Here is a 25989-nt window from a genome sequence, read left to right as displayed (position 1 = left end):
TACTGAAAACCCTTTAATCTAGCCAATGAGTCTGAAGAAAACTTCAGGGAACATGTGTACCCACTCATTTGTATCAGATCTGTTCCAACAATTGATATAACTTCCTCCTCACATTTGTTTTTCTGATACAACTAGGTCAGGGTGGTTAGGATCCAACACTATGTGGTTCACCTTGGTTGTTTCACCACAACATATTCAATCTCTCCTTGGCAATATAAATGATAGCCGGGGCATTATTTCCGTCAAAGTTTGAAATGGCATCTGATTTACTCAAAATTTCAAAGTTTCCGTTTACATGTAAATATCATTAACTTTTAGTTTATCAAAGCCAATGGCTGGGTTTTCGTTTAAAACACTTTAAGTGAATGGGGACTGACTCAGCCATCACTCGTACCTCTACCACATTAAGTAGAACATTTTAATATGGGGCTTCCCTTCTCCCACTAAAGACACTTGTTCACAAGTTCTACGCCCACATGCTCCTCTCTCGGAAACACAAACGATAAACTCATTACTGCCACTCCTCTCACATTCATTACCCTGTTTGGACACCACAGTTTTATGAGTCCCAGAGTACCGACACGCAGTACCAATGCAATACTACAATTGTCCCTTGCAGCTGCATCTGAAACCCATCAGAGATAAAGGAGGTCAATTCTTAGCTGAACTACTGTGGGTATGATTATCGTATCTGAAACAATGTCTGTTGTCGGTGTCTCTTCTGTTCTCTTCTTGGTTACTAAGTTCACTGCTGTGATTTTTTTTTTTTTTACAGTTTCTCGGTGAATTAACCACGTTGAGCTCCCACTTCCTTGCAGAACAGTGCATCTGCTGGTGACGTTACTTCCATGAAATAAGCTTCTGAGTCCTCTACACTCCAAAACCTTAGAGCAGTCTCAAGGTCTGGAGTATCCATTGACAGCAGTCTGGCCTTCAGTTTTTTTTTTTGCTGGCCTTCTCTAATAATTTATGAAGAATAATGTAATCCTTTAAATTGCAGAAGTTACCCGTGCTTGACAATGTTCCTGAAGAAGCAACAAAATCACCAATACGTCCCCAGGTTGCTCTGCTCTTAGTAAGAACTGTAATTCTTTTCAGAATAACATTTCTAGTTGGAGAAAACCTTTTGTCTAACATTTTTAATACTGAGCCATATTCATCCAGCGTTTCAAGAACTACAGGTTTGTTGCAGCCCCTCCTCACATGGCTCAAACACCTCTTTCCACCTTGTCTAATCTAATGAGAAGTACCCGGCATTATCAAGAACCTTGGAGGGCAAATATGCCTTCTATATTCTTTGTTAAGGAAGTGTCTAAAAAACGACAATGCAAAAAGTTTATATAGCACTCCCACAGTAATGAATAAATACGCCTACCACTGTTATAGACAGATATGTGCTACAAGCACAGTCGATAAGTAGCGGTTTTCCGACAATAATACCAGCTGACTTCCTTAAATCTCTGTTCCTCGTTGTATTACTTAACAACAGTGAGCCATGCAACAAACTGGCCCCCGCAATGGACGTGATGTGACACGGGACGTCAATGTTACAGGTAGTTGCACCAGCAATGCCTGACTTGCCTGACCATTACACGGGAAGTCCAGATCCAGCATTGCGAAGGAAAGGGCAGCAGCAACCAGTATAGACAAGTGATGCAACGGAGGCGTGCAGCAGCTCTCGGTCAGTTCCAGACAGCATAAAGCTTAGAGGATGACCGACAGAAATTGCAGAAATGATGAGGAGAAATGGGCGCTGACAGTGGAAAGCTGGTGCTCTGAACAAAACCTGTCACCAGTAAAGAGAAGGACAAAGCAGAGCCAATGACAAGCGAGTAGCAGAAGGCTTCATTAGGTGCAAGCGAATACTGCAACCACCAACACCTCACCAAGGCCTAACACCTGGCAATGCAATGCAGATGCATGAACTTAACATTACAGGAAGCAGTGGCAGAAGTACTACCATCAAACCCACAGACAGTCAACACAGGGAACACCAGATGTGGATGTCCATAAACAAAACTTGCCATAAACAAAAATATGGTCTGGAAGGGTCAGTGATCAATTGCTGTCCTCAACAAATTGTACACGAGGAGGGTACTTGTTATTTTTCAGTGATTTCCATGTACCATATTTGTCTTCCCATTTTGTGATGCAGGCATTTTCTTTCTTCCCCTACGGGGTTTGATGTGGTATAAATACTGCTACATGCTTTGAATTTAGTTGTCCTGGCATTCTTCTTTCCACCTGACAGACACCCACCTCAGCACAGGACTGCATCACATCTCAAGTCCTCGTACACACGGGTCTAGTGTAAAAGCTATGTCTTGAGGAGGAATGTTGGCACAGACCACAGTTCATGCTGTGGTGCTATTTGCAAATCTCATTTTTCCATTACAATGTAAATGCTGAAACAGAGCACTTGATAAAAACGTGGCTTCATCAAATCTCTTTACATTTTAAATATGCATGTCAAATAATCTTATCGGTGCCACACAACACTGCACATACACTGCCCCTAATGCCAATCAGGGGCACTTGCTAGAGGTCATCAACACCACACTACAATGACCATTAAGCACTGACAATAACCAGTGCCCATTATACCCCTTTCCACAAATATTGCCCATAAACAGAGTGCTTCTGGCTTCTCTATCCGTGCTCTAGATGTTTACCCCCTGGGCTCACATTTCTTTTGTCCTCTGTAGAATAAGGAGTTTGCCACATTAACACTGGGCGGGAAAGGGACTCTGAAAGTTCAGGCATACATTCCCTTGGTGCTGAACAGCAGTGGCCAGCGCATTTTCAAATATTTATTTATTTATTGTGGTGAATGTGGTACTTGACTTGCCCTGTACATTTTCCCAGCTCAGGGGATCCATGGATAGCGGTTAAGAGAGCACCAGAGGGTTACTCAGTTGAGAGCTTCAACACCAGCTTGTGTTGCATTCTCCAGGGGCCATATTTGTATAGGATGGTGGAGGGTAGTCCCATAAGAACATCTAGTAGGAATGAGAAGCTTCTTTGAACAGACGTTTTAAATTTTTCCTAAGGCACTGTCAGGCTAGTGATGTTCACGATGTCTGGGCACATCAAGTTCCAGAGTTGAACACTGAGAACTGGGTTTACTCTCTCTCCATGCTTCTTAAAGTTAAACCTGGCCTGTAAAATGAGATTTACGTTGTCAAAACTCAACTTCCAGCAGGATACAATGGATGTGACTGGCTGCTAGACGTATTTGGGGCCCAGGCACTCCCAAGCTTTGAAGATGGTGCAAGGGTTACATTTGATTCTATGGCTGGGAAACTGTGCTCTGATTTATTTAAAGTCTTGCTGCTTCAGTTCATAAATTCTGTACCTTTGCAAGTGCTTTCTTGGGGGATCTAATGAAAACAATGTTACAGTAGTTAAGACTGTAACACCAAGGGTCTAGTTAGTTCGTACATGAGGTCGGGAATCTAGAGCAGCCAGGACACCTTTCTCAGAAGCTTGAGATGACAGTCCGTATTCTTCTCTACCATTGTAATTTGTTGATCGACGGGATAATCCTCCTTGATCCATGCTCCTAGCCGGTTTACTACTTGGGTAGAGCATGCTTCATTTGGCCAAATTAATGGAAGGCTGTTATTTGGTGAGTCACATACTTTCTGAGAAGCCGGTTCACCTCTCCATTGAGCATACGTTCTGTTCCTGGTAAATCAACAATAGCACTGAGGGGGCACTGATCACTGGGTGAATCCCAGACACGCAGCCCCACCACTTCCAAGTTGCCGTCAGACACAGACAGATACCCTAAGAGGTAGGAATTGTGTTCAGCGTCAGCATGGTAAAGCACTTCAAAGGCAGACTGCCACAGTATTTAGTAGTGGGTCATCAGTATCTATAATCACAATTCAAGAGAGCTGCTCTCCAGCAGGCAACATACCCACTCGGTTCAAGATAGGCACTCCAGTGCTGAAGAGCAAAGCTACGGCAATATGTTGGCAAATTAAAAAACATAAGCTGTACACACAACACTGAGCTTCACAGGAGAAAGGCATCCTTATCATAGCATGTGTCTCTTGTGCAGTATAAATCACTCACTTTCATTTCTTCTATCAATTCACCTGCTCCTTCAACTTAAAATCACCCATCCTTATCATCTGCCAAAGGTCAGCTCATCCTGCCATCCCCTGGAGACCTCCCACCTTACTATCCCCAGAGACTATGGCACCGTACCTTTTCCAGCAAGTAGTTACTGATGTGTCCCCCGATTGGGTCTCCTTTGAAATCAAAGTTTATATCCATGTATTTGCCAAAACGGCTGGAGTTATCATTGCGGTTGGTCTTGGCATTCCCAAAGGCCTCTAGCACACAGTTGGATTTGAGCAGCATGTTCTTCACCCTGGAGCACAGACATGGAAATGGTGAGATGTTTAGAGTGACCAAGAGACCATTACAGTACACTTTATAAAGCTCAGCCATAAAAGGGAGCACAGAGGTACAATTGTGATAATAACGGGGCTCTTGAGCCATTTATAGTCCAATAGATACACACCATAGTAGTTGTTCGAGTCAAGATAGTTACATCCATACATTATGTGAATATAGCAAATGTCTCATTACTCTTACCTCTCCACCTCGGCCCTCTGGCTGGGGTTGGTAATGGCCGCAATGTATTGCATTATGTACTTGCTGGCCTCTGTTTTACCGGCTCCACTTTCTCCTGTGAGAAAAAGAAAAAATGACCAGGCTGTGGTTAGAGAAAACTCTACCAAGGTTTTTTTCCATTAGAGAAAAAGCATGGTGTTGGCAAGCCCTTTTACAGAGATCCTTTATGTCTAAGAAGTGCAAAACGCTACTGGTCGGCTACAGAAACTAGTTCCTTGAATTGACTAATGATCTCCCATCTTGCACTATCTGCACTGGTTGCCTCTGATCTTTGGAATCAAATTCAAAGATTCTGGAAGCAGAGAGGAATTTGTAACAGGTTGGAGTTCAACCTGATGCAAAAAGAACAGATGATGGATGGAATGCTGAACAATGCAAACATTACCCTCAGTCACAAAGATCTGGATTTAATCCATCGTTTTTTCGCTCACCACGCCACCTCAGTTTGGACCCAGCCATATGCAAATCAGTCTTGACCCTGTTCCCCTTGTGAACAGTCCAGCCCGAACTGCCAAGTCAGGTTATCCCTGGACCGGAAACAAGCATCCTAGGACCGGTTTCAGGGTATCACCCTTCATCAGCCAGGCCACCTTAAATCCAGTGGCGCAGTGAGCACGGGACCCACGTCTGGGCATACCCTTCCTACTTAGGGCAACAAATGCAACAAGAACAGATGATGGACAGAATGCTGAACAATTCAAACATTCACCCCCTGTCACAAAGATCTTGGTTTAATCCATTGTTTATTTTTTTCTCACCACGCAACCCCAGTTTGGTCCCAGCCATACAGTCTTGACCCTGTTCCCCATGAGGAGGGTGGTCCAACAGGGGTGAGGACAGGACACTGTGGCTGTGGACCTCAGTCCATTCAACAAGATTCAAATCTGGCCTCAATTTATCACGGTCACGAAGGTCAACGAAGCAACAAACTTATATGAGAGAATCAGTGCTACACCAAAATTCTACATGGCAATTGGTAAAACACAAAAATCATAGGCAAGGGTTGGATATGTACCAAAATCATAGGCAAAGGTCGGGGATTGATAGAAAATATAGTTTGGGGGTGATCATGTGCCCTTTCATTTGATGACATAATGATAGAGATGTCACCATGTTAGACTGAGGTTACAGCATCCATGTTCAGTGCAAAATTACTGAAAAAAATGAAAATCACAGATATATAGCTCTACATTATATCAACCCAAAACACAATAAAATTGTTCCCACCTAGGTGCAATCTAAACATGCATCTCGAGAGGAGAAATATGTCAACAGTGCAATATAATTCCCAGTGTCAAATAATGTGAAACGCAAGAGGTATACAAAGTGCAAGGTGCCAATCAGATGTAGAAGTCAATGGTACCTCATAATGTAATCACATACCTGCATCCAAAATAGATCAATGCGATTTTTAATGCAGGTCTTCCCCCAAGACCCCCTAACACTATTGAACTTCATCGCTGAACTCCTCTGATGAACGTCGCCTCTTTCTTCATTTCTTAGACATGGCAGATAATGCTTTGTTATCAGCTATGGGGGTAGCACCAATGTTAATACAATCTCTGATCCCATTGTTTTGGTCCGCTCCTTTGCATTGGGCCAGGTCATGGGGAATGGGGTAAAGTTATCCAACCAACTGACAAGGATCGATATCTTAATCTAATGTTTTCAGCCTTTAGCAATTTGGTTGTCTAAAATAAAGCTTTTTGAAGTAGAATTAGGGCAGACTTGTCTATAGTCACTAAGTAGAGTTGAAGACAGCTGTAACAATGTATTTGATCTCACCAATGTAGGCAGAAGTCCCCAGGAAAGATATTCTTCCTAGGGGAGACCAAATTAATAGTTACTAATTATTTTTGGAATGGGGGGGGGTGGGGTCGGTCAATAGTTTTGATTTCCACTTAATAGATGTAATGTAGTCTTAGTGAATAATATCTACCTACTGTGGCTTTCTCAGAGCAAACAAGGATGGTGATCATTTTATTCATGTTTAGTAAGGAATAAAAGGTTTAGGTTATTGGACATAATCAGATTGGCAGTTTCAAGATCATACATTACAACTGACCTGCAGTCAGGTAAGGCTGGCCGCAGGAAATTTAATTTCAACCACTTTGTTATGGTTAACTCTTGTTATTACAAGATGTAGCTCTGATCCTTTTGCTTGCAATGATGAGGAAGGACGAAATCTCTTTGAAAGTTGCTGTGGCTTTTCCTTTGTAATCCCGTAGTTGGATTTCAGTGTAGTTCTTGGTGAGGTGATTGTTGTTCTGCATGTGTGAAGTTTTTTGCTATTCTTTGGTCAAGTGGACCATGCACATGATGCACGGATTTTCTTCACTTCAAGAGACAATACAATAGAATATGTGTTACTCAGGACAGCCATAAGAGATCTCACTTCCCTGAGAAGGGCATCCACTTTGGCTGAACATTCGATAAGCATTGGTGAGAAGTGTTTGAGGCGTTTCTCCTTGTTGAAGAGAAGAACGAAATAACATTTCATGATGACTGGTATAGAGGGGCAGATGCAGGAGATAAAACGTCCATGCTGAGGGTTCGCCCCATGAAAATGTGTGTCCTTCTATCTAGTCAGTTCAGTCTTTTAGCATTCCCATTGGATTTCATTAAATGATGAAATGGGTCTCCCAACCCAGAAGCCTGGTCTTTGAGTAGACCAGATCAATTACTTGGAGTCAGTTTATTAAGTGAGGGACTCTCCGTGGAGTCTGTGTGTACATGCGTGTTCAATGCCTGTGCCTCGGGCTAGCCTTTGAGTAGATGAGTATTTTACACCTAATATAAGTAGATGGATCTTTCATGTCTGGGGTTAGTCTATGACTAGACTGATAAATCATGCCCATGGCTAATGCACAAGTACTTTGGTCTTCCATGCCTAGAGTTAGTCTATGAGTAAATGTATCTTTCATGAATGGGATTAGTGTATACGTAGATGGCTATTCCACGCCTGCAGCTGGTGTAGAAGTACATGGTTCTTCTATGCCTGTGGTTAGTCTGTGAGTATAAGGTCTTGCATGCCTAGGGTTAGTCTATGAGTAGAAGGTCTTCCATGCCTGGGGATAGTCTGTGACTAGAAGGTCTTCCATGCCTGGGGTTAGTCTATGAGCAGATGGGTCTTCCATGCCTGGGACCTGTCTATCAGTAGATGGGTCTTACATGCCAGGTGTTAGGCTATGACTAGATGAGTCAGTCATGCTGTGGTTGGTCTAGGAGTAGATGCGTCTTCCACACCTGGCTGCTGTCTATCAGTAAATTGGCCTTACATGCCAGGTGTTAGGCAATGAGTAGATGGGTCTGTCATACTGTGTTTGGTCTATGTGTAGATGGGTCTGCTATGCCTGGGGCATGTATATCAATAAATGGGGTTAAATGCCCGGTGTTAGGCTATGAGTAAACTGGTCTTTCATGCCTGGGGCACATATATCAGTAAATGGGGCTTACATGCCTTGTGATAGGCTAGGAGTAGATGGGTTTTCTGTGCCTGGGGCATGTCTATCAGGAATTGGGGCTTACATGCCTGGTGTTAAGCTATGAGTAGATGGGTATTCCATGCCTGGGACCTGTCTAGCAACTGGGGCTTACATGTTGGTTTTAGGCTATGAGTAGATGGGCCTTCTGTGCCTGGTGTTAGTCTATGAGTACAAGGGCTTTCCATATCTGTGATTACTCTATAAGTTGATAGGTTTTCCATGTCTGGGCTTGTCTATATTTATGGATCTTACAACCCAGGGGTTCATTCTACGCAGAGAAGTATCTTACACCTTTCTGGTTCCATCCATTGGGAGATAGATATTGCACCCCTATAGGTTACTGTTCTCTGATGAGGTAGATGGTCATTTTGTGTGAATGGTCTCATCATCCTTGTGTAGCTTGTATTGCTGAAAGTCTCTGTCAGTGCCTTGTTTTCATAAAGAAATGAAAACTTGGTTGTTCACTACCAGTGTCCAAGTTGCTTTTTTCCACTTTTCCTCTGCACCATGACACGTCTGAACAAAAATATTCCTGAACATAACACTGAGGCAGAGGCATGCACTCCTCTTCCCGAGTAAGACTTGCACAGCCACCTACCTGAAATGACTATGCAGGTATCCTGGCACCTCCTCTTCATGGCCTTGTAGGCAGCATCGGCGATGGCGAAGAGGTGTGGAGGGCGCTCGTACAGTTCACGACCCTTGTACTGCTCAATGGTTTCCCGATCATAGATGTTCAGGGTCTTGTAGGGGTTGACTGAGACAACCACCTCCCCAATGAAAGTGTAAATGCGCCCCCTTTCAAATCTGCAGGAAGACCAAGCAAGAGGTGAGCGAAGAAAAGAATCAGAGTGAAAACATCCTGCAAGGTGACTGTACGATAAAAGAGGCTGTAATACCTCCCACAAATATCTCAACATTCCACAACGTTCCCATTGCATATTTTTTGTGCTCCATGTAAAAATCACTTCGCACTTTTAGTTTTACTGGGCTAATATATCACTCCAAATCTAATCCTATAATTTTGGGGACAATGGTTGACACTAGCATTGTCAAACCTTTGTAGGTCAGGATCTTGGCCTCTGAATTTGTCTAATTATTCTTATTTTGCCACTCATACAGCACACAACCCAACTCTGTTACGCATGACAGGGCAATCGATCTCCATAAACCAAATCGTATCACGGTCTGTGATGGAAAATTAAGAAGGGTTTAAGAAGTCAATGTTTCGAGATTATGACTGGATACCTGAGTAACCTCTTGGTCACATTTGAAGTCCAGTAGGGCTGACTCTGCCTTTGATGCTTGTGAGCTCAAACAAATAAGTATCATTGACGTGACTAATATTCATACTAATGATTTTTAAACCAATAGTTTAAAAGCCAGCAGACAATTCAGTTCGTGGTATTACCTACATAGATGGTCATCGCTATTATTGTTCAGTTACACATACCATAGAGCATTCCAGCATATGGCAACCCACCAGCAATGACTTGTAGTTAATCAAAAATATTGCATATATGTACTACACATATATTGTTTCCTAATTTATCATTTTGTTGTCAACAATTGATTTCACCTGAACTGGTGGACATGTCGTTCTGCTTTTGTTAAAAAGACAAACTTATGCTATTTAGTCCTTTCTGCAGGTATCCATCATCACACATTATCAGTTTTCATCAGCATCTTTCATCAATAGGAATCATTGCCATTGGCGGCTTGGTTAATTCATCAGTGCTTTCACATTGTGTAGCAATTCCTGATATTTACAGACTTAGGCCCTCATTCTAACCCCGGCGGTCTCAGACCGCCGGGGCCAGGGTCGGCGGGAGCACCGCCGACAGACCAGCGATGCCCCGCAGGGCATTCTGACCGCGGCGGTTTGGCCGCGGTCAGAAAGGGTAAACCGGCGGTCTCCCGCCGGTTTACCGCTGCCCTTAGAATCCCCCATGGCGGCGCAGCTTGCTGCGCCGCCATGGGGGATTCTGACACCCCCTACCGCCATCCTGTTCCTGGCGGTTCGCCCGCCAGGAACAGGATGGCAGTAGGGGGTGCCGCGGGGCCCCTGGGGGCCCCTGCCGTGCCCATGCCAATGGCATGGGCACGGCAGGGGCCCCCGTAAGAGGGCCCCACAAAGTATTTCAGTGTCTGCCTAGCAGACACGGAAATACGCGACGGGTGCAACTGCACCCGTCGCACCTTCCCACTCCGCCGGCTCAATTCTGAGCCGCCATCTTAGTTGGAAGGTTGATTTGCCCTGGGCTGGCGGGCGGCCTTTTGGCGGCCGCCCGCCAGCCCAGGGAAAATCCCAAAATACCCTCAGCGGTCTTTCGACCGCGGAGCGGTATTTTGGTGGGGGAACTTTGGCGGGCGGACTCCGCCGCCCGCTGAAGTTAGAATCACCCCCTTAGTCATAGGTAAAGTGGGCGGGTTGCAATTGTCCATAAACTTGGCAAGACAACCCGGCTAATCAACTCTACTGTAATTAAGTGCAACATTTGTTGTTCTCCATCTGAGACCATAAATAACTACTGCACTTCTCTGTAGGTCATCGAAAGCAAATACTGGATTTGAGGCCGCAGTTGCTTCTATCCTTCCCTTGAGGGTACTGCACTCTCAGAGGTAAATATTATGGTATTTACTGCACTGAGTAAAAACCAATAAGCTGGGCTGAGGTATTTACTAGGCCAAATACGTATCACCTATTCAGAGTTTTGGAAGGCAACAATTGCAATGATACGATGTTTTGGTATTTATTTAAATAAAATGTGGATTTGTTTTGCCTTTTTACTGCCTCCTTTCCATCAATAACACCTTTGCCACTCTCAAGCACAATATTTTACTATTTAGAATAACTATGAGACAGATCTTAAACTCAGTCGCCAACACGCAGGGTACCACAAAGATACTTTCTGTTGCATCTTCTTAGAAATTGGGTCTCTAGTTGACAGAGGTACGCACCCTGACCAAGTAGGGATCACAATCCTAGTCAGGGCAAGTCAGATAAACATACTAAATTAACCTGTGCTCATCCTCCCGTAGCTTGCAACAGGGCTGGCAGGCTGAGTGACACAATAGTAACACCACAAAAAGACACCACACTGGTTTAGAAAAATAGATGAGGTTTATCTGATTAAAATAAGACCAATATGATAAAAACCCAATGAACAGTTTAGGAATTAGATATTAAAATAAATTTGTTCCAGTCAATATTAAGCTACAGCAATAAATATGATCCTGGGATGAGTTCACGCTATAATTCAAAACACAGTTGCACAGAAGGGCAATTAAGCAGACTCCAAGTGTGCAGAGCTCGATTTAGGGCCTTTGTGGTACTGCCAAAGAATGCCCCGTAAATGGTGATTGAAGAAACCAGGCCCCCTATTAGGAGAGATGCAGTAGTATTGCTCACTGGCAAGGAGCGCTGAGTAATCTCCCTGGGATAACTTGGGTCCAATCACAAAAGAACTGCTCCCACAGCCACGAGCTGAGGAAAATCCTGGTTGCCGGCGGGGGAGTGTGCCATGCGTCGAGGACGGGATCGGACTATTCGGCAGGTCCCTCACACGGACACACGCCTCTGCAGCAGGCAGGATTGAAGGGGGTGAGCAGCAAACAGAGTTTTGGACAAGAGTGCGGCCCACCTGTTGCAATGCACTGCCTTCCAAGTACTCCGTGCAGGGAAGGTGTGGTCCTCCTTAGTCACAAGCGGGTGGTTGTGGGCATTTAGGCCGAGCTGAACTTGCGGGTGCCTCCGCTGTCACGCTCCCTTAAGGCGCTCAGCTCACAGCACTAGGGCAGCGCTGCAGACACCGGTAGGGAGGCAGGTGAGGTTACTGCCTACCTGCGGCCTCAGACCAGTGCAGGGGGAGTCAGTCAACAGGCACTTGGGGACACTCTTGAGCTGCTTGTTCGTTCTTGTTGCAGGGGGAAGGTCAGCAGGGCAAAACACAGCAGGTCAGCAGTTCCAGGGACCAGTCAGTCACAGCAGAATGTCAATCCTCCTGGTGCAGCAGCCTTTACTCCAGCAGAGTTTCTTCTTAGTCCAGTAGTGTATAGCTTAGTGGGTCAAGAGGCCCAGTACTTATACCAGAAAGTGCCTTTGATGTGGGAGATTTCTACAAAGAATTCCTGTGAAGTGCACAGGCTCCCCTTTCAGGTCAGCCTCGGCTCCAGATGGCCAATGGGAGGTAATCAGCACCTTTGTGTGGGCTCTGGTCACTACCCTTTGAGATGTAAGTGGGATCCCTCCCTAACCTCTCCCCAGGAAGACCCTTCAGTATGCAGATGAATGCACAGCATCCTGGGTTGTCGGTGTCTGAAGGGAATGCATAAGTGGATCTGTCACCTAGCCCACACCAGACGTGTACTGGATATAGGCTGTAGGCACACAGGGCAGAGAATGCAGAGAAATGTCCACTTTCTTACCATTCCAATGGTACTAAACATGATGCAGCTACTCCTCTCCGATCAGGAATTACAGCTTAAAGATATTATAAGGAATACCCAATTCTGGCCTATGAGAGGGGCAGGCCTCACAGTAATGAAAAATGACTTTAGGAGCATTTCAGTACTAAGACATGAAAAACTTAAAGGTACACGTCCCTGCCCACTTCTTACATGGTACCCTGCCCTATGGGCCACCTAGGGCTGACCTTAGTGGTGACTTACATGTAAGAAAAGGGGAATTATAGGGCTTGGCAAAAGGTTTTAAATGCCAAGTCCCGGTGGCTGTGAAACTGCACACGCAGGATCTGCAGTGGCAGTCCTGAGACAGTTTTACAAGGCTACTCATCAAGTGGGTGGCACAATCAGTGCTGCAGGCCCACTAGTAGCATTCAATTTACAGGCCCTGGGTATATGGTACACTACTGTACAAGGGACTTGCATATGAACTGAATATGCCAATTGTGGAAATACCAATGTTACTATGTTTTAGGGGAGAAGCACATGCACTTTAGTAGTAATTAGCAGTGGTAAAGTGCTCAGAGTCCCAGTGCTAAAAAAAAGATACAGCAACAAAACAGGAGGTAAAAGCAAAAAGTCTTGGGTAAGACCCCGGATGCCAGGTCTAACGCATCTTTAATTCAATATTTACATCCAGCATTTACATGATCTGTTGTGTCGATTCAGGGTATCTTTTAATACTTGGGGAAATAAACATGCAGATAGTTTTCCCTTTGTTGAAAGTTGAACAATTGTGTGGCAGATCAATCAGTCCAGACCATAAAAAAACAAATGAATAAAAATTGGATAAAAACTGGAATAAAAATTGCCTTAGACTTTATTTGGCAAAACAACATGCTATTATTGGTAGGGACTGATCCTGTACTAATTAAAACAAATGATATGAACTGGGTTTTTTGAATTATTGATATTTGCATCTAAAATAAGGATAAAGTTGAGTCGTTTTTTATTTACTCGTGCCTAAATGCGTAAGGCAACGCTACAGGTACAGTTTGTTATTACTAAATTAAAAAGTTTTGCAGGGTGCAGTATCTCCTGAACAAAGATAATAGAGATGAATTGGCATGTGCTATTGTGGGGTGTAAACTAGGCTACTGTGATACATTGTTGGAAGAGACAACCAAACGAAACCGATCACAACTGCATAAGGCTCAAACCTCAGTGCTAAGAGCAGGAACAACAAGTGCAAATAGACATGCACTGGCTTCCAGTTCAGGCCGGAGTTTCATTTGAAATCCTAAATACCATCAATAAAACGATTTAAGGAAATGCCCTGGAATGTCTTAAAAGTTGTCTTTTTGTAAATAATCCTGCAGTAAGCAACTCAGCTTGTGGTGCCCAAAACGAGTTACGCACATTCTGGAGGGCGTATCCTTCCAGATCAGGGAACCAGTCTACGGGATGAACTGCCTGATCAGATGTATCCCATAAACGGACCCCATCCATTTAGGAAGAATCCCAAGACTGACAAGTAATAGGTATTACAAGCAGATGGGTATTCTGGAAGAGTCACTCATGAAATATCCCAAAATATGGTGCGCTGCGGTCTGATCCTCTAGCTAAACTTCAGTGGCAGCTGGTAAACGTTTCCACTAGTGGAGCATAAATAGCCAGAGGTGCTGCTCAGGTTACAGAGACTGTACAGGTTCAGAAAACAGACAAACACAAGGATAGAGCAACATTAAAACATCTGGCCTCTGACATTTGTCATGCAAAGCTTTGTCAGTGTAGCTGATAAAATGTCTCCGTAGGTTAGCCCAGTAAATTCCAGTGTATCTTTTGTCAAGTGCTCACGTTTACCAATACTCTACATTGACAAAATCAGCCGTGTATGCCTATGAATGACAATCACATGTAAGGGACATCCATCATACACTAGTGGTAGCAATGTAGTGCTGTGAACTTCCACCAGGTACAATGTTTCTTATCAGAAACAATGGGCTGCCCCACATGCCAGGAAAGACATAATACCTAGAAACAGAATACCTTTAGTGGGCCACAGAGGGCCACATTTAGGCCTACGATGCCACCAATACATCAAAGACAGACATGGAATGCCAGCACCACAAAAATGTCTAAAAGGCTTATGTAACGCCAAGGGTGGCGATTATATGCCAAGGCCTAGAAGAACTATAATATACCCAAGAGGTCCACCATAGCACCGACTGCTCTGGCAATGTGTAAATATACACTCAACCCTCAGTTAAGAAGCAGGTGGAAAGCAGATCTGCCTAGGTGGGATGCATAGAGTGGATCAACTGCCCCAGCCTCCTCTGCTGCCAGAGGAATGGAGCCTGCCCCACAGGAAGAACCACCAACACGAGCATCTTCCCTAGTTAGGGAGGTTCCAGTGCACGCACGCACGCACGCACGCACACACACCCAATATGCAGTAAGTGAAAGCACAAGGTCTGTAAAAGATTGGCTAGTTGCAATGGAGCTCACTGAAACGAGATGATGAATGGCTAATTTGTTGCAGGTCCAAAATGTCAGTTACATGGACAATGTAGAGGAAGAAAAAGTTGTAACGTGATAAATTAGATACCTCTAGTAGTAGGCGTCATGAGTTTGGTTTTAATAATTTACCTGGATATTTTTTTTAAGGTTTAAGGGACAGATCTATGTTGCCATCACCGGAAATGTATTATCTGAGACAATTTACAAAATACATATTTTAAGATGACACTTGCTGAAAACGTATCAATGGGTTCATGTGTGCGAGCACATAACTATGAAGGCCAGGAGCCAAGCAGCCAACCATGAATCTAAGAGACCAAGGGTCCAATCCCAGAATGCGGCTATGACGCAGCCTCTCTCATGCCACCAGCTGCAAGCATGCTTACCTCCAGCGTCAAGCATCATATAAAAAGAAGTAGTTAAATTGAATGTAGGATTCGGAAAACAAGGGCAAAGGAGAGCTCCTACAGCAGCTGTGTTTAGAGAGTAGGCGTGTGAGGAATAGATTGGATTGGCTCAGCAGTCGACATCTGCCTCGCGTCCGACGTTTAAGTGCTTTCGGAAGCCTTTTTCGAAAAGCCACAAGTTATTTGCAATTTTTTTTCACGAGGAAACGTGAAATTCCATCCTTGTCACAGGATCCACATGCTCCCACCGATTTTATGGACTGACTGGTACCACAGATTAGTAGGTGAGTTCTGTGTAGACTGCAGGCTCGAACCTTAAGAGAGTTCATTCAGACTTTCATCCTTCTAAGGCGGATAGCAAAACGAACACCCCTGAGATGCTAACCAATAACAAGCATTGTTTAGGAACCAAGAGAGTGCTGTGACGCGATGTGACAATTCCTGATTCGCAATTGGCTGGCAGTGTCCACTACAATGACGACGCAATGACAAAAGGAAGCATACACAAGAGTCTAGACAGGGCTCTGTTGGTAACAGGGTCATTGCTGTCATACCATTATCTGGTAAACTGGGTGTTTGGGCAACTTGCCTTTGCTGCATTCATTATGGTAGAAGCCCTGCTAGCCAAATCTGGGAGGTATGCCCCACGTAGCGTGAACAAGCCAGAATGTGGGCGCAGCCTAGAGAATACAGAAGTCATAGTCAGAACGTAAAACGAGCCTGTGGAATATCAAAAACAGAACCAGGACATGAGCCATCCTATTTAATTCCAAAGATAAAGTCAAATTGTGGGACCAGCCGATGGAATAACGAACAGTGCCAGTCTGTGTGACCAAGATACAGAGTTCTGGCAATGACCAAAATGTGGGACCAGTCCATGTTTCACTGAAGACAGAGTCAGAAGTTAGACGGAGTCCATATGTGGGAACCAAATATGGGAACCAGAAGACAAAGCAGTCAAAGAAGCACCTAGAACACAGCCTTCATCTAGGAGGTGCCAAGGGAATACCCAAGCCAGAATGTGGGGGCCACCTGTGCAATACAGAAGACACAGACAGAATGGACTATGGAAGACCAACGCAAGCCAGAAGATGAGAGGCTCTTGCGGAATACCAAGGACAAAGCCAGAATTTGGGACCAGCCTCTGGAATACCGAAGACACAGCCACAATTTGAGAGGGGCCTGCGGAATACCGAAGACAAAATCAGAAAGTGGGATCCTCCTATGGAGGCTCCTACTTCTTGCAAAAGCTAAAATGTGGGAGCAGCCTATAGTATATCACAAAATAGAGTCAGAATGTAAAGCAGCATATGGAATTGAACATTGAGGAAAGAGCTATGGAATACATACGACCCAGCTGAAATTCAGCAGTAGAATATAGGATACTAAATCCCAAGCTGGAATGTAGGAGAGGGGTATGGAATACAAAAGACAGAGCCAGAATATAGGAGGAACCTATAGAATACCAAAGACAAAGCCAGAAAGTAGGACAAGGATATGGGATACTAAAGACAGCCACAATCTGAGAGAAGCCTGTGGAATAACGAACACAGGGCAATAATGTGGGTTCAGCTGATGGAATACCAAAGACATAGCCACAATATGTGAGCAGCCAATAGAATACCAGAGACATGGCCACAATATGTGAGCAGCCAATGGAATACCAGAGACATGGCCACAATATGTGAGCAGCCAATGGAATACCAGAGACGTAGCCACAATATGGGAGCAGCCGATGGAGTACCAGAGACGTAGCCACAATATGGGAGCAGCCGATGGAGTACCAGAGACATGACCACGATATGTGAGCATCCAATGGAATACTAGAGACGTAGCCACAATATGGGAGCAGCCGATGGAGTACCAGAGACATGGCCACGATATGTGAGCAGCCGATGGAATACCAGAGAATGGCCACAATATGTGAGCATCCGATGGAATACCAGAGAAGTAGCCACAATATGGGAGCAGCCGATGGAGTACCAGAGACATGGCCACGATATGTGAGCAGCCGATGGAATACCAGAGACGTAGCCACAATATGGGAGCAGCCTATAGAATACTAAAACAAAGCCAGAATGTAGGAGGTGTTGGCAGAATTCCGAAGACAGAACAAAGACACAGCCATAACGTGGCATAAGTACACGCAGCCATAATGTAGGAGCGCCTATGACATGATCAAGACAGAGACAGACAATGGGGGTGGCCTGTGCCATACCCAACACAAAGCTAGAATGTGGGGGCAGGCTATCACACAGAATGGGAGAGGAGGCTGACATGCTGGAAGCAAGCATCCCTCAAAGGTGCAGCAGCCAGTGACATGCAGGCCTGCTACCATGCCTCGCACCCACCAGTCTTTTGTAATAGGATTTCTTCAGTTTAATGAGCTGGCACCTGGAACAGAGGCCCTGCCCGGCACCCTCAGGCGCACACACCCAGGTGTGAGCAACTCTGCCAGCTACTTCATAAAGTACACACAAGGCAGCCCGCACTCTTTGCTTTGAGACGATATCAAGGTTTAAGGATTAGCACAGGCGCTTTACAGGTTTATCTTCAAACCGGATGGATTAAGAGGGATGCAAGAGTTTGGGGCTGCGAGAGAGAACACAGGGCATCTTCCGTCTGGGTAGTTCAAGGGCTCAGCAGATTGGGACAGGAGTAGAGGATCATACACAGCAATTCACCACCAGAACCAGTTGGCAAACAAAGCTTTCCCTTCAATGAGTCATGGCACAGAGGGCGACACAAGAAAGGCAAGTCCACAAACCTCTAGGAATCACTGTCTCTAAAGACTGGACAAGGACACTGAGCCTCTCACCTCCATGAACCAACCACTCCAAAGATAACCCCTCAAACAGTTCATTCTAGGAAAGCAGGCTGGAGACACAAAGAAAGTGATAACAAACCTTTTACATCAAGCAATCATGGGAATCAAGGAACAGAGAGACAGACTCGGAGAGCCAAGCCTTTCAGCTCCTGTACTCACGGGTCCAGGATACAGGGATGGGCACAGAACATATCTCACCTACAGTAATCAGTGGCTCGATACATAGGTAAACGTCTCCAAAGTCTTTCACCTACAGTAGTTACAGGTACATAATACACTAGAGTCCGCATTCCATTCCTATAATGCAGAAATGAAAAGCATGTTACCTCTTGCTCAGACACTCACAGGTGGGTGAAATGCTCTTCACCTCTCAAAAGCTCAAAATGTCATAGAGGGAGAATGGGTCCCTCATTTCAATCAACTGCAGGGTTCAACACCTTCTACCTCTAGTAATCAGAAACTCAGGATACAGCAGAGGGGTTCAATGTCATTCGTCTCGAACAAGCAATGTACCAGGACATACGCAGAGTGAAAAATCCTATTCACCTCCAGTAAACACAAGCTCTGGATACAGCATCATGGATAAAGAATCATTCGCTTCAAGTAACCACAAGTCAAGAAAACAGGGAATACAAGCGTTTCAGTATACAGGCTGCGTGAAATAAAGGCTTTGATGTCTACTAAACACAAATTTAGGACACATACTCAGGGGGTTCAATGCCCTTTATCTCTAGTAATCACTAACTCAGGATACAGGCACAAGGATTGATGGCCTTTGGCCTTTAGCTACTCATAGAGCCAAGATAACGGCAGAGCAAAACAAAGCCTTCCACCTCTAGTAATTGCAAACTCAGAAAAAAGAGCAGAGGAATTCAACGCCTTTTCCCTGACAATAGCGGGATTAGGCCTACAATGTCTTTGACCTCACCTGGCCGACATCTCAAGATACACGAAAACCAAACCTTGTCCCTCGAGGAATCTTTGGCTCATACAACAAGTACAGGAATTAGGAGTACAGTCATTCACCTCTAGGAAGCTCTGGCTCGGGATACGCGTGAAGGGATTTAGAACTTTAAACTTCTTGGCAGAGTGATTCAAAGCGGTTACTCTCTTCGAGGGCCTGTGCACTAGATTTCAGCTGTGACACAGCGGTAATCCCTAGATAGACTGTCCGTCTGTAGGATACAGTACACTACACTCTCCATCCTGGAATCTGAAATGCTTTAAATTGGCCCATGGATAAAACGATACAACTCAATGAAAATGTACTGTACACGAATAGCAGTGGATTGATCTTCACCTCTTCAAACAGGTAGAACATGGAGAAATGATATTTCAGGTACAGAGACTGGTGATGCGTTATAAGCATTTTAGCTATGCGTTACCTGATTTTCTGGGTTTAACCCAAACAGTTCGGCCTTGAGCTAATCTATTTAAATGAAAGGTTACCCCTGCACCAGTGGGACGTGGGTTGCTCGATTTTGTGTTTTTTGGCGGCTTGCCTAATCATAATAAAATAGCATCAAAAAGCAGTGAGGCTAGAGACATTTGAAGGTGGTGAGGCACTGGGCGTAAAAGCAAACACAACACGAGAATGACGCCGCCACCCAGTGGAAACGTGAAATCCCATTCATACCTCAACATTTGAAATCTGAGAATGAAGGATGCTATCGGTGCACAAACCAGAGTGGTTATTATTGTGAAAAGCCGCGCGCCCTGTGTGCTCTGCCACCCTGCTTCGTAAACATCCCATTACCTTGTGCACTGAGCTAAGACAAACTTTTCTTCTGGTACAAAATTATTTTTTACATCTAGATGGTATCAAACACACTAAGTCTACCCTTGTGGCCCTTCATTAAATGTGGAGAAAAGATGGAATTACATGTTGTCTGACTCACCCAATAAATACAGAAAAGGCTGGGAAAACCCTAAATCTCATTTTTAATTAGACAGTGCAGTAAGTCACACTCAACCGGGCAGCACAAGCTCTGTATGAAAGTTCCATACACAATTAAATGGCATGAAAGGATCAGACAAAGGTGTTTGCAAGCAGCATGCTATGAAGACAATATTGCTGCAATGTTTGTTGAATGAAGCAAGTCATCATACGCTGAAAAATTGAACCTTCCACGCAGTGCTTAATTTGTAAATAAAGAGGTGCTGGTGCTCAAAGCCTTCCTCTTAAACATGCGGCTTCTGAAATAAATGTGTGAACAGGGAGTACTGAGGCAGCGTAATCCTGAAACCATCTCGGGCCTCTTCAATCCATATAATGCCACTCCCTGCCCCTTCAACTCACTCTAGCAGCTTTCTACCTTCTCCCTTTGTGACGCTTTTTCGCTTTTCTCTTCCTCCGTCTTTCCCATATGTGTCTTTTGCTTGCAGTAAATGTTTGAGGAAGAAGAGTAACACCGGCCCTCAAAAATAAGTGCTGGTGCTCAGCACCGGAAACAACAAGCACAAATTAAGCACTGCTTCCACGAGAGAATCGGTGTGACACTCTTCCTCATACTACACACAACTCTCACGAAAAATGGCAAGAGCTACACAGATATATTGCTTAGTGTAACGTTCAGCCAGGGTTTGTGATACGTTTGTCAGTGTAGCAATTAAAATACAGAGGAAGACTCAAACACTTTGAAAGGGGTCGTAGAAAAGTGAAAGAAGTGAAAAGAGGCAGATTAAAAGAGAGAGCGCGGGACCCATGAAATAACAGAATGGGTAAAAAAAAAACGTATAATGCTCCTTTACTCCCACGGGTCTTTCAGTGGCAAATGCAATGCAAAACTTACAGATACCGGCTCCCCCCAGTGCCTCATCATGAGGGTGGCTGTTCCGACTGAAAGCAGCCTCATCCACTTCCAGTCCAGAGGGAGGGGAGGGGAGGTGATTGACTTTCCTTTAGCACAGCCAGCCAACGATCCCAACTAACCCTGGAGCTGCTCTCATGCTGTTTTCAGCATGACAGAAGCGCCAGGATTGGTTAGGGCAGGCTAACCCAGCGCTCCTTTTGAGACTGTGTGACTGTGTCTGTAACCTGTGTGACTGTTTAATACGGTTTGGATTAGTGGGGTCCGAAGTGAGCATGTCGGACTGGCCGTGAAAAGAAAGCCAGCCTATTCGACATGCGCACTTTAAGCTTTAGGCTTCCATCATCCCTGCTGTCACCCAGAAGGGATGGCCCCACCCCACATGCCCTCACTCGCACTCGAGCTGAAAGTAAACAGGGGCATAAAATGGAATGGTAATGAGAACGATTTTTATTACTTTTGCTGCTGTGCTGGATGTAGGATATTAGGTGAATCACTGCATAAGTGGGTATCATGGACATTTTTATGGCACCAAATTATTTCGAATTTTTGACATGGTGGATGCTTATAGGGAGTCTCATGTCTAATGTGATAGATATAAAAGAAGATTGTAATGCATAGATTAGCAATTATGTTATTTTCTGTTTTGTTATTGTATTGTGTGAATTTTACGTATGTTTTTAACTTACAGCCCTGATAAAGTTTGTTGTTGGACGAAAGGCATTGGCAGAGCTGGATGGCAATGTAAAGAAGATCACTAAAGCTCTATTGTGACACTACTACAAGGCTCCTCTTTGGAGCAATGGAGGATGAACCAGATTTTTGAGGGCTATTATGTTTTGAATCCTTGATGAACTTTTGAACTTTCATTGCTGACATAAATCATTTGTCTATGTACTATAAGCGCATTCGGTGGGGTTGTGCCCTTTAAATCTTGCTTTTGTCACATTTCCTGTGCATTCAAAGACAGAGGTCAAATGTCAGGCTCTGTCTTCCACAGGAGCTTGGTGTTTACTTTTCTTCCTCTGACTTCAAAGTGAGAGGATCTATCTGACGGTCTTGCTGTGAAAGCACAGACTTTTTTCCTACCACACACACAATTTATATGTCTGTAAATGTACAGGGCAAATATTTTAGAACGCATCAGAATTAGAAAAGCTCAAGTGAAGCACATTATTTGTGATTCTGCAGTGTGGTGGAACCAAATATTTTAATACAATCAAAACAAATCAATGCACCAGGTGATGGTATTTCCACATATTATCGTTTGTGAGCTGTATACTTTTATCAGTAAAACTGTATATCTTTTGCAAATGAAATGATCATCTAAACTGAAAATGTGTTACTTTTAATGGCAGAGTGCTACAACAACACTATGCCACTCCACTATACAAACCTCTAATCCATTCTATGCCACTCCACTCTATGCCATTCTGCTCTGTGACACTCAACTCCACTCTACTCCACTCTGTGGAACCACTGCCCACTCTTAAAAAATATTTTTTCAAACATTCTCAAAGGGGAATGTGTAAATGGGTTACCACCAACTTTTAATTGGTGGTAAAATGCAAATGTTTCGCGATTGTGTATCGGTTGCAAAACAGTAGTAGGTACCATTTAGACTCCCTATTTGAAAGGGAGGTCCTGAACATGCCCCTTCCAAATAGTCATTCTATTTTTGCTCGCAAACCCGAATTGCAATTCGGTACCAAGTTATTGAATTGAAATTTGATGTCTGAACATTAAAAAAAACATTCTGGCTGGTGCAAATAGCTCGATTCTGTGAATTGGGCTGTTTGCAACACCAAAAATGCTTTGTCTGTCTAGGTACCTTGTATGCGGTTCAGTTTATCATGAATATGACACAGGCTAGGTGGTCTTGCACAAGGCAGCAGCTAGAGCAGCTGTGTTTGGAAACCAGCCATTTGTCATTCGATGACGTATACATCAAATTAACTCTGTCAATGACTTCCATCTTAAATAACTATAAAACTGAATCAGAAGTGCACCCTTGACTAATGAGCTATAATTGGTGTAAGATCAGATCATCGAGATCTCTCACAGATCGTTTTCCAAATTATCTTAAGTCTTGCTATGTTGCGCTTGGGTCTGGATAATTCCTTGTTCAAATAGAAAGCACATCTGCCCATCTGAGGCCTACTTACTGATCGAGCCTGGAGACAGATTTGCATCCGGTGGATTGGGTCCAGCTCAAACAAAAGATGGCAGAACTAATTGGGATTATGTTGCATGCCAAAAAAACACAAACATGGCAGCAGGATGAGAAATAACCAAGAAAAATGAGTGAGAGATGGAGAAAGCATGTCATCATCATTGAAATCAACCTATTTTCAACCTACACAGCCCCAACTTTACCTGAGCCCTCCCAGCCACGTCCACTACCATCAGAGATAAGCAGATCTTCAAGCTGGAATCTTCTCACCACTGAGTATGAATGCACAAGATTTATGACTGACACATAAGGACATTTAGCTCATGGTAAAGTGATAAGTGGATATCAGGAGCCATAAATAAATCAACAAGGGAATTCACAAAATGCAAATGAAAATTCAAGAATGTCCTCCCCGTGCCACAGTATTCATAAGACTCATACAAAGCTAAAAAATAAATGTTTGTAGAGGAATGATCTGGCCATGGTGATTTTTGACCAGAAGAAACAATATTACACTGCAGCTGTCTAAAATTACGGGTGAGGCCATACCAAGAACTGAAAGGTGTGTGAAAAGTCACAATATCAATGTTTTAATATTGACCTGTGGTAATACGGACTTCAAAGATATTAGCTTGCAACATCCTATCAAGGTAAGTAGATGGGGACTAAGAATAGCAAATCTATATTCCCATACATATGCTTACTTTGATGATATTGTGGAAGTATTTGTGAAGGTCGATATTTTGGTGGTCGATATAGTGACATGCTACTGCCAGGCATCACCTAGAATACGGCACTGCGAGTTTTATAGAGAATACAGCGCTCAATGGCTCCTCATCTAGAAGACTGTGTTCAGTCAAGGTCTTGCCTAGAACACTGTGTAATGATTTTTCACCCAGAAAATTGTATTTGGCGAGGCCTTTCCTAGAATACTGCCTTCAGTGAGGCCTCTCCTACAATACTGCATTCGGTGAAGCCTACAATTATGTGTTCTGTAAGGTCTCAATTAAAATACTTTGTTTGGCAAGGTCTCACCTAGAATACTGTGCTCATTAAGCCCTGAGCTAGAACACCTTGCTCAGCGAGCCTCTAGCTAGAATATTGTATTCGGTGAGCCCATAGCTAGAATACTGTGTTTGGTGAACCCCTAGCTAGAACACTGTATATGGAGAGCACCTACCTAGAATGCTGTATTGATGAGTCCCTAGCTAGAATACAGGGTCTGGTGAGCCCCTGGCTAGAATACTGTGTTTGGCGAGTACCTGGCTGGAATAATATGCTCTGTAAGGTCTCACCTAGAATACTGTGGTGGGCTAGGCTTCGCCAACAATACTGTGTTCACTGAGCTAGAATAGTGTGTTCATTGAGTCCTGAGCTAGATACTGTATTTGGCAAGACCCTACCTAGATACTGTGTTTGGGGAGCCCCTGGCTAGAATACTGTGTTCAGCAAGCCCTCAGCTAGAATTCTGTGTTTGGCGAGCCCCAAGCTAGAATATTTTGTTTGGCGAGCTCCTAGCTAGAATATTGTGTTTGACGAGCTCCTAGCTAGAATATTGTGTTTGGCGAGCTCCTAGCTAGAATACTGTGATCGGCGAGCCCCTAGATAGAACAGTGTGTTTGGAGAGCCCCTGTCTAGAATTCAGTGTTCGGCTAACCCCTGGCTAGAGTTCTGTGTTCGGTGAGCCCCTACCTAAAACAGTGTGTTTGACGAGTCCCTGGCTAGAATACTGTGTTTGGAGAGCCCCCAGCTAGAATAATTTGTTTGGCGAGCCCCTAGTTAGAACACTGTGTTTGGAGTGCCCCTAGCTAGAATACTCTGTTTGGCGAACCCCTAACTAGAATACTGTGTTTGGTGGGCCACTGGTTAGATTACTATGTTCGGTGAGCTCCTGGCTAGAATGCTGTGTTCGGTGAGCCCCTAGCTAGAACAGTGTGTTTGGCGAGCCCTTGGCTAGAATACTGTGGTTGGTGAGTCCCTGGCCGGAATAATGTGTTTGGTGAGTCCCTGGCTAGAATACTATGTTCACTGAGCCCGGAGCTACAATACTGTGTTTGGTGATCCCCTAGCTAAAATAGTTTTTTCGGTGAAGCACTAGCTAAAAAATTCTGTGTTCGGTGAATGCTGTGTGAGCCCCCGGCTAGAAGGCTGTGTTCAGTGAGCTCCTTGCTAGAATGGTGTGTGAGCCCCTGGCTAGAAGGCTGTGTTTGGTGAGCCCCTGGGTAGAATGCTGGGTAAGCCCCTGGGTAGAATGCTGGGTGAGCCCCTGGCTAGAAGGCTGTGTTCGATGAACCCCTGGCTAGAATGCTGTGTGAGCCCCCGACTAGAAGGCTGTGTTTGGTGAGCCCCTAGCTAGAATGCTCTATGAGCCCCCGGCTAGAAGGCTGTGTTTGGTGAGCCCCTGGCTAGAATACTGTGTGAGCCCCCGGCTAGAAGGCTGTGTTCGATGAACCCCTGGCTAGAATGCTGTGTGAGCCCCCGACTAGAAGGCTGTGTTTGGTGAGCCAGTGGCTAGAATGCTGTGAGAGCCCCCAGCTAGAAGGCTGTGTTCTGGTGAGCTCCTGGCTAGAATGCCATGTGAGCCCCGTGCTAGAAGGCTGTGTTTGGTGAACCCCTGGCTAGAATGCTGTGTGGGCCCCCGGCTAGATGGCTGTGTTTGGTGAGCCCCTGGCTGGAATGCTGTGTGAGCCCCCAGCTAGATGGCTGTGTTCGGTGA

The 25989-nt window shown here is 44.5% G+C and overlaps 1 protein-coding gene across 1 annotated transcript in view; it reads right to left on the bottom strand.

The window, feature by feature from the left end:
* The window catches only part of MYO1D (myosin ID), a 422174-nt gene that overhangs the window by 267471 nt on the left and 128714 nt on the right, over positions 1–25989 (bottom strand). Inside the window, exons 2-4 of the mRNA XM_069237971.1 lie at positions 8731–8939; positions 4609–4702; positions 4216–4381 (exon numbers count right to left, since the gene is read on the bottom strand). Of these exons, the coding sequence (XP_069094072.1) occupies positions 4216–4381; positions 4609–4702; positions 8731–8939 (469 nt within the window). The remainder of the gene's footprint in view (positions 1–4215; positions 4382–4608; positions 4703–8730; positions 8940–25989) is intronic.

The sequence above is a fragment of the Pleurodeles waltl genome, chromosome 6 (assembly GCF_031143425.1).
Source record: "Pleurodeles waltl isolate 20211129_DDA chromosome 6, aPleWal1.hap1.20221129, whole genome shotgun sequence".
NCBI lineage: Eukaryota > Metazoa > Chordata > Amphibia > Caudata > Salamandridae > Pleurodeles > Pleurodeles waltl.
The sequence above is the reverse complement of the archived record's forward strand: the minus strand, read 5'-3'. Positions and strand labels throughout refer to the sequence as shown.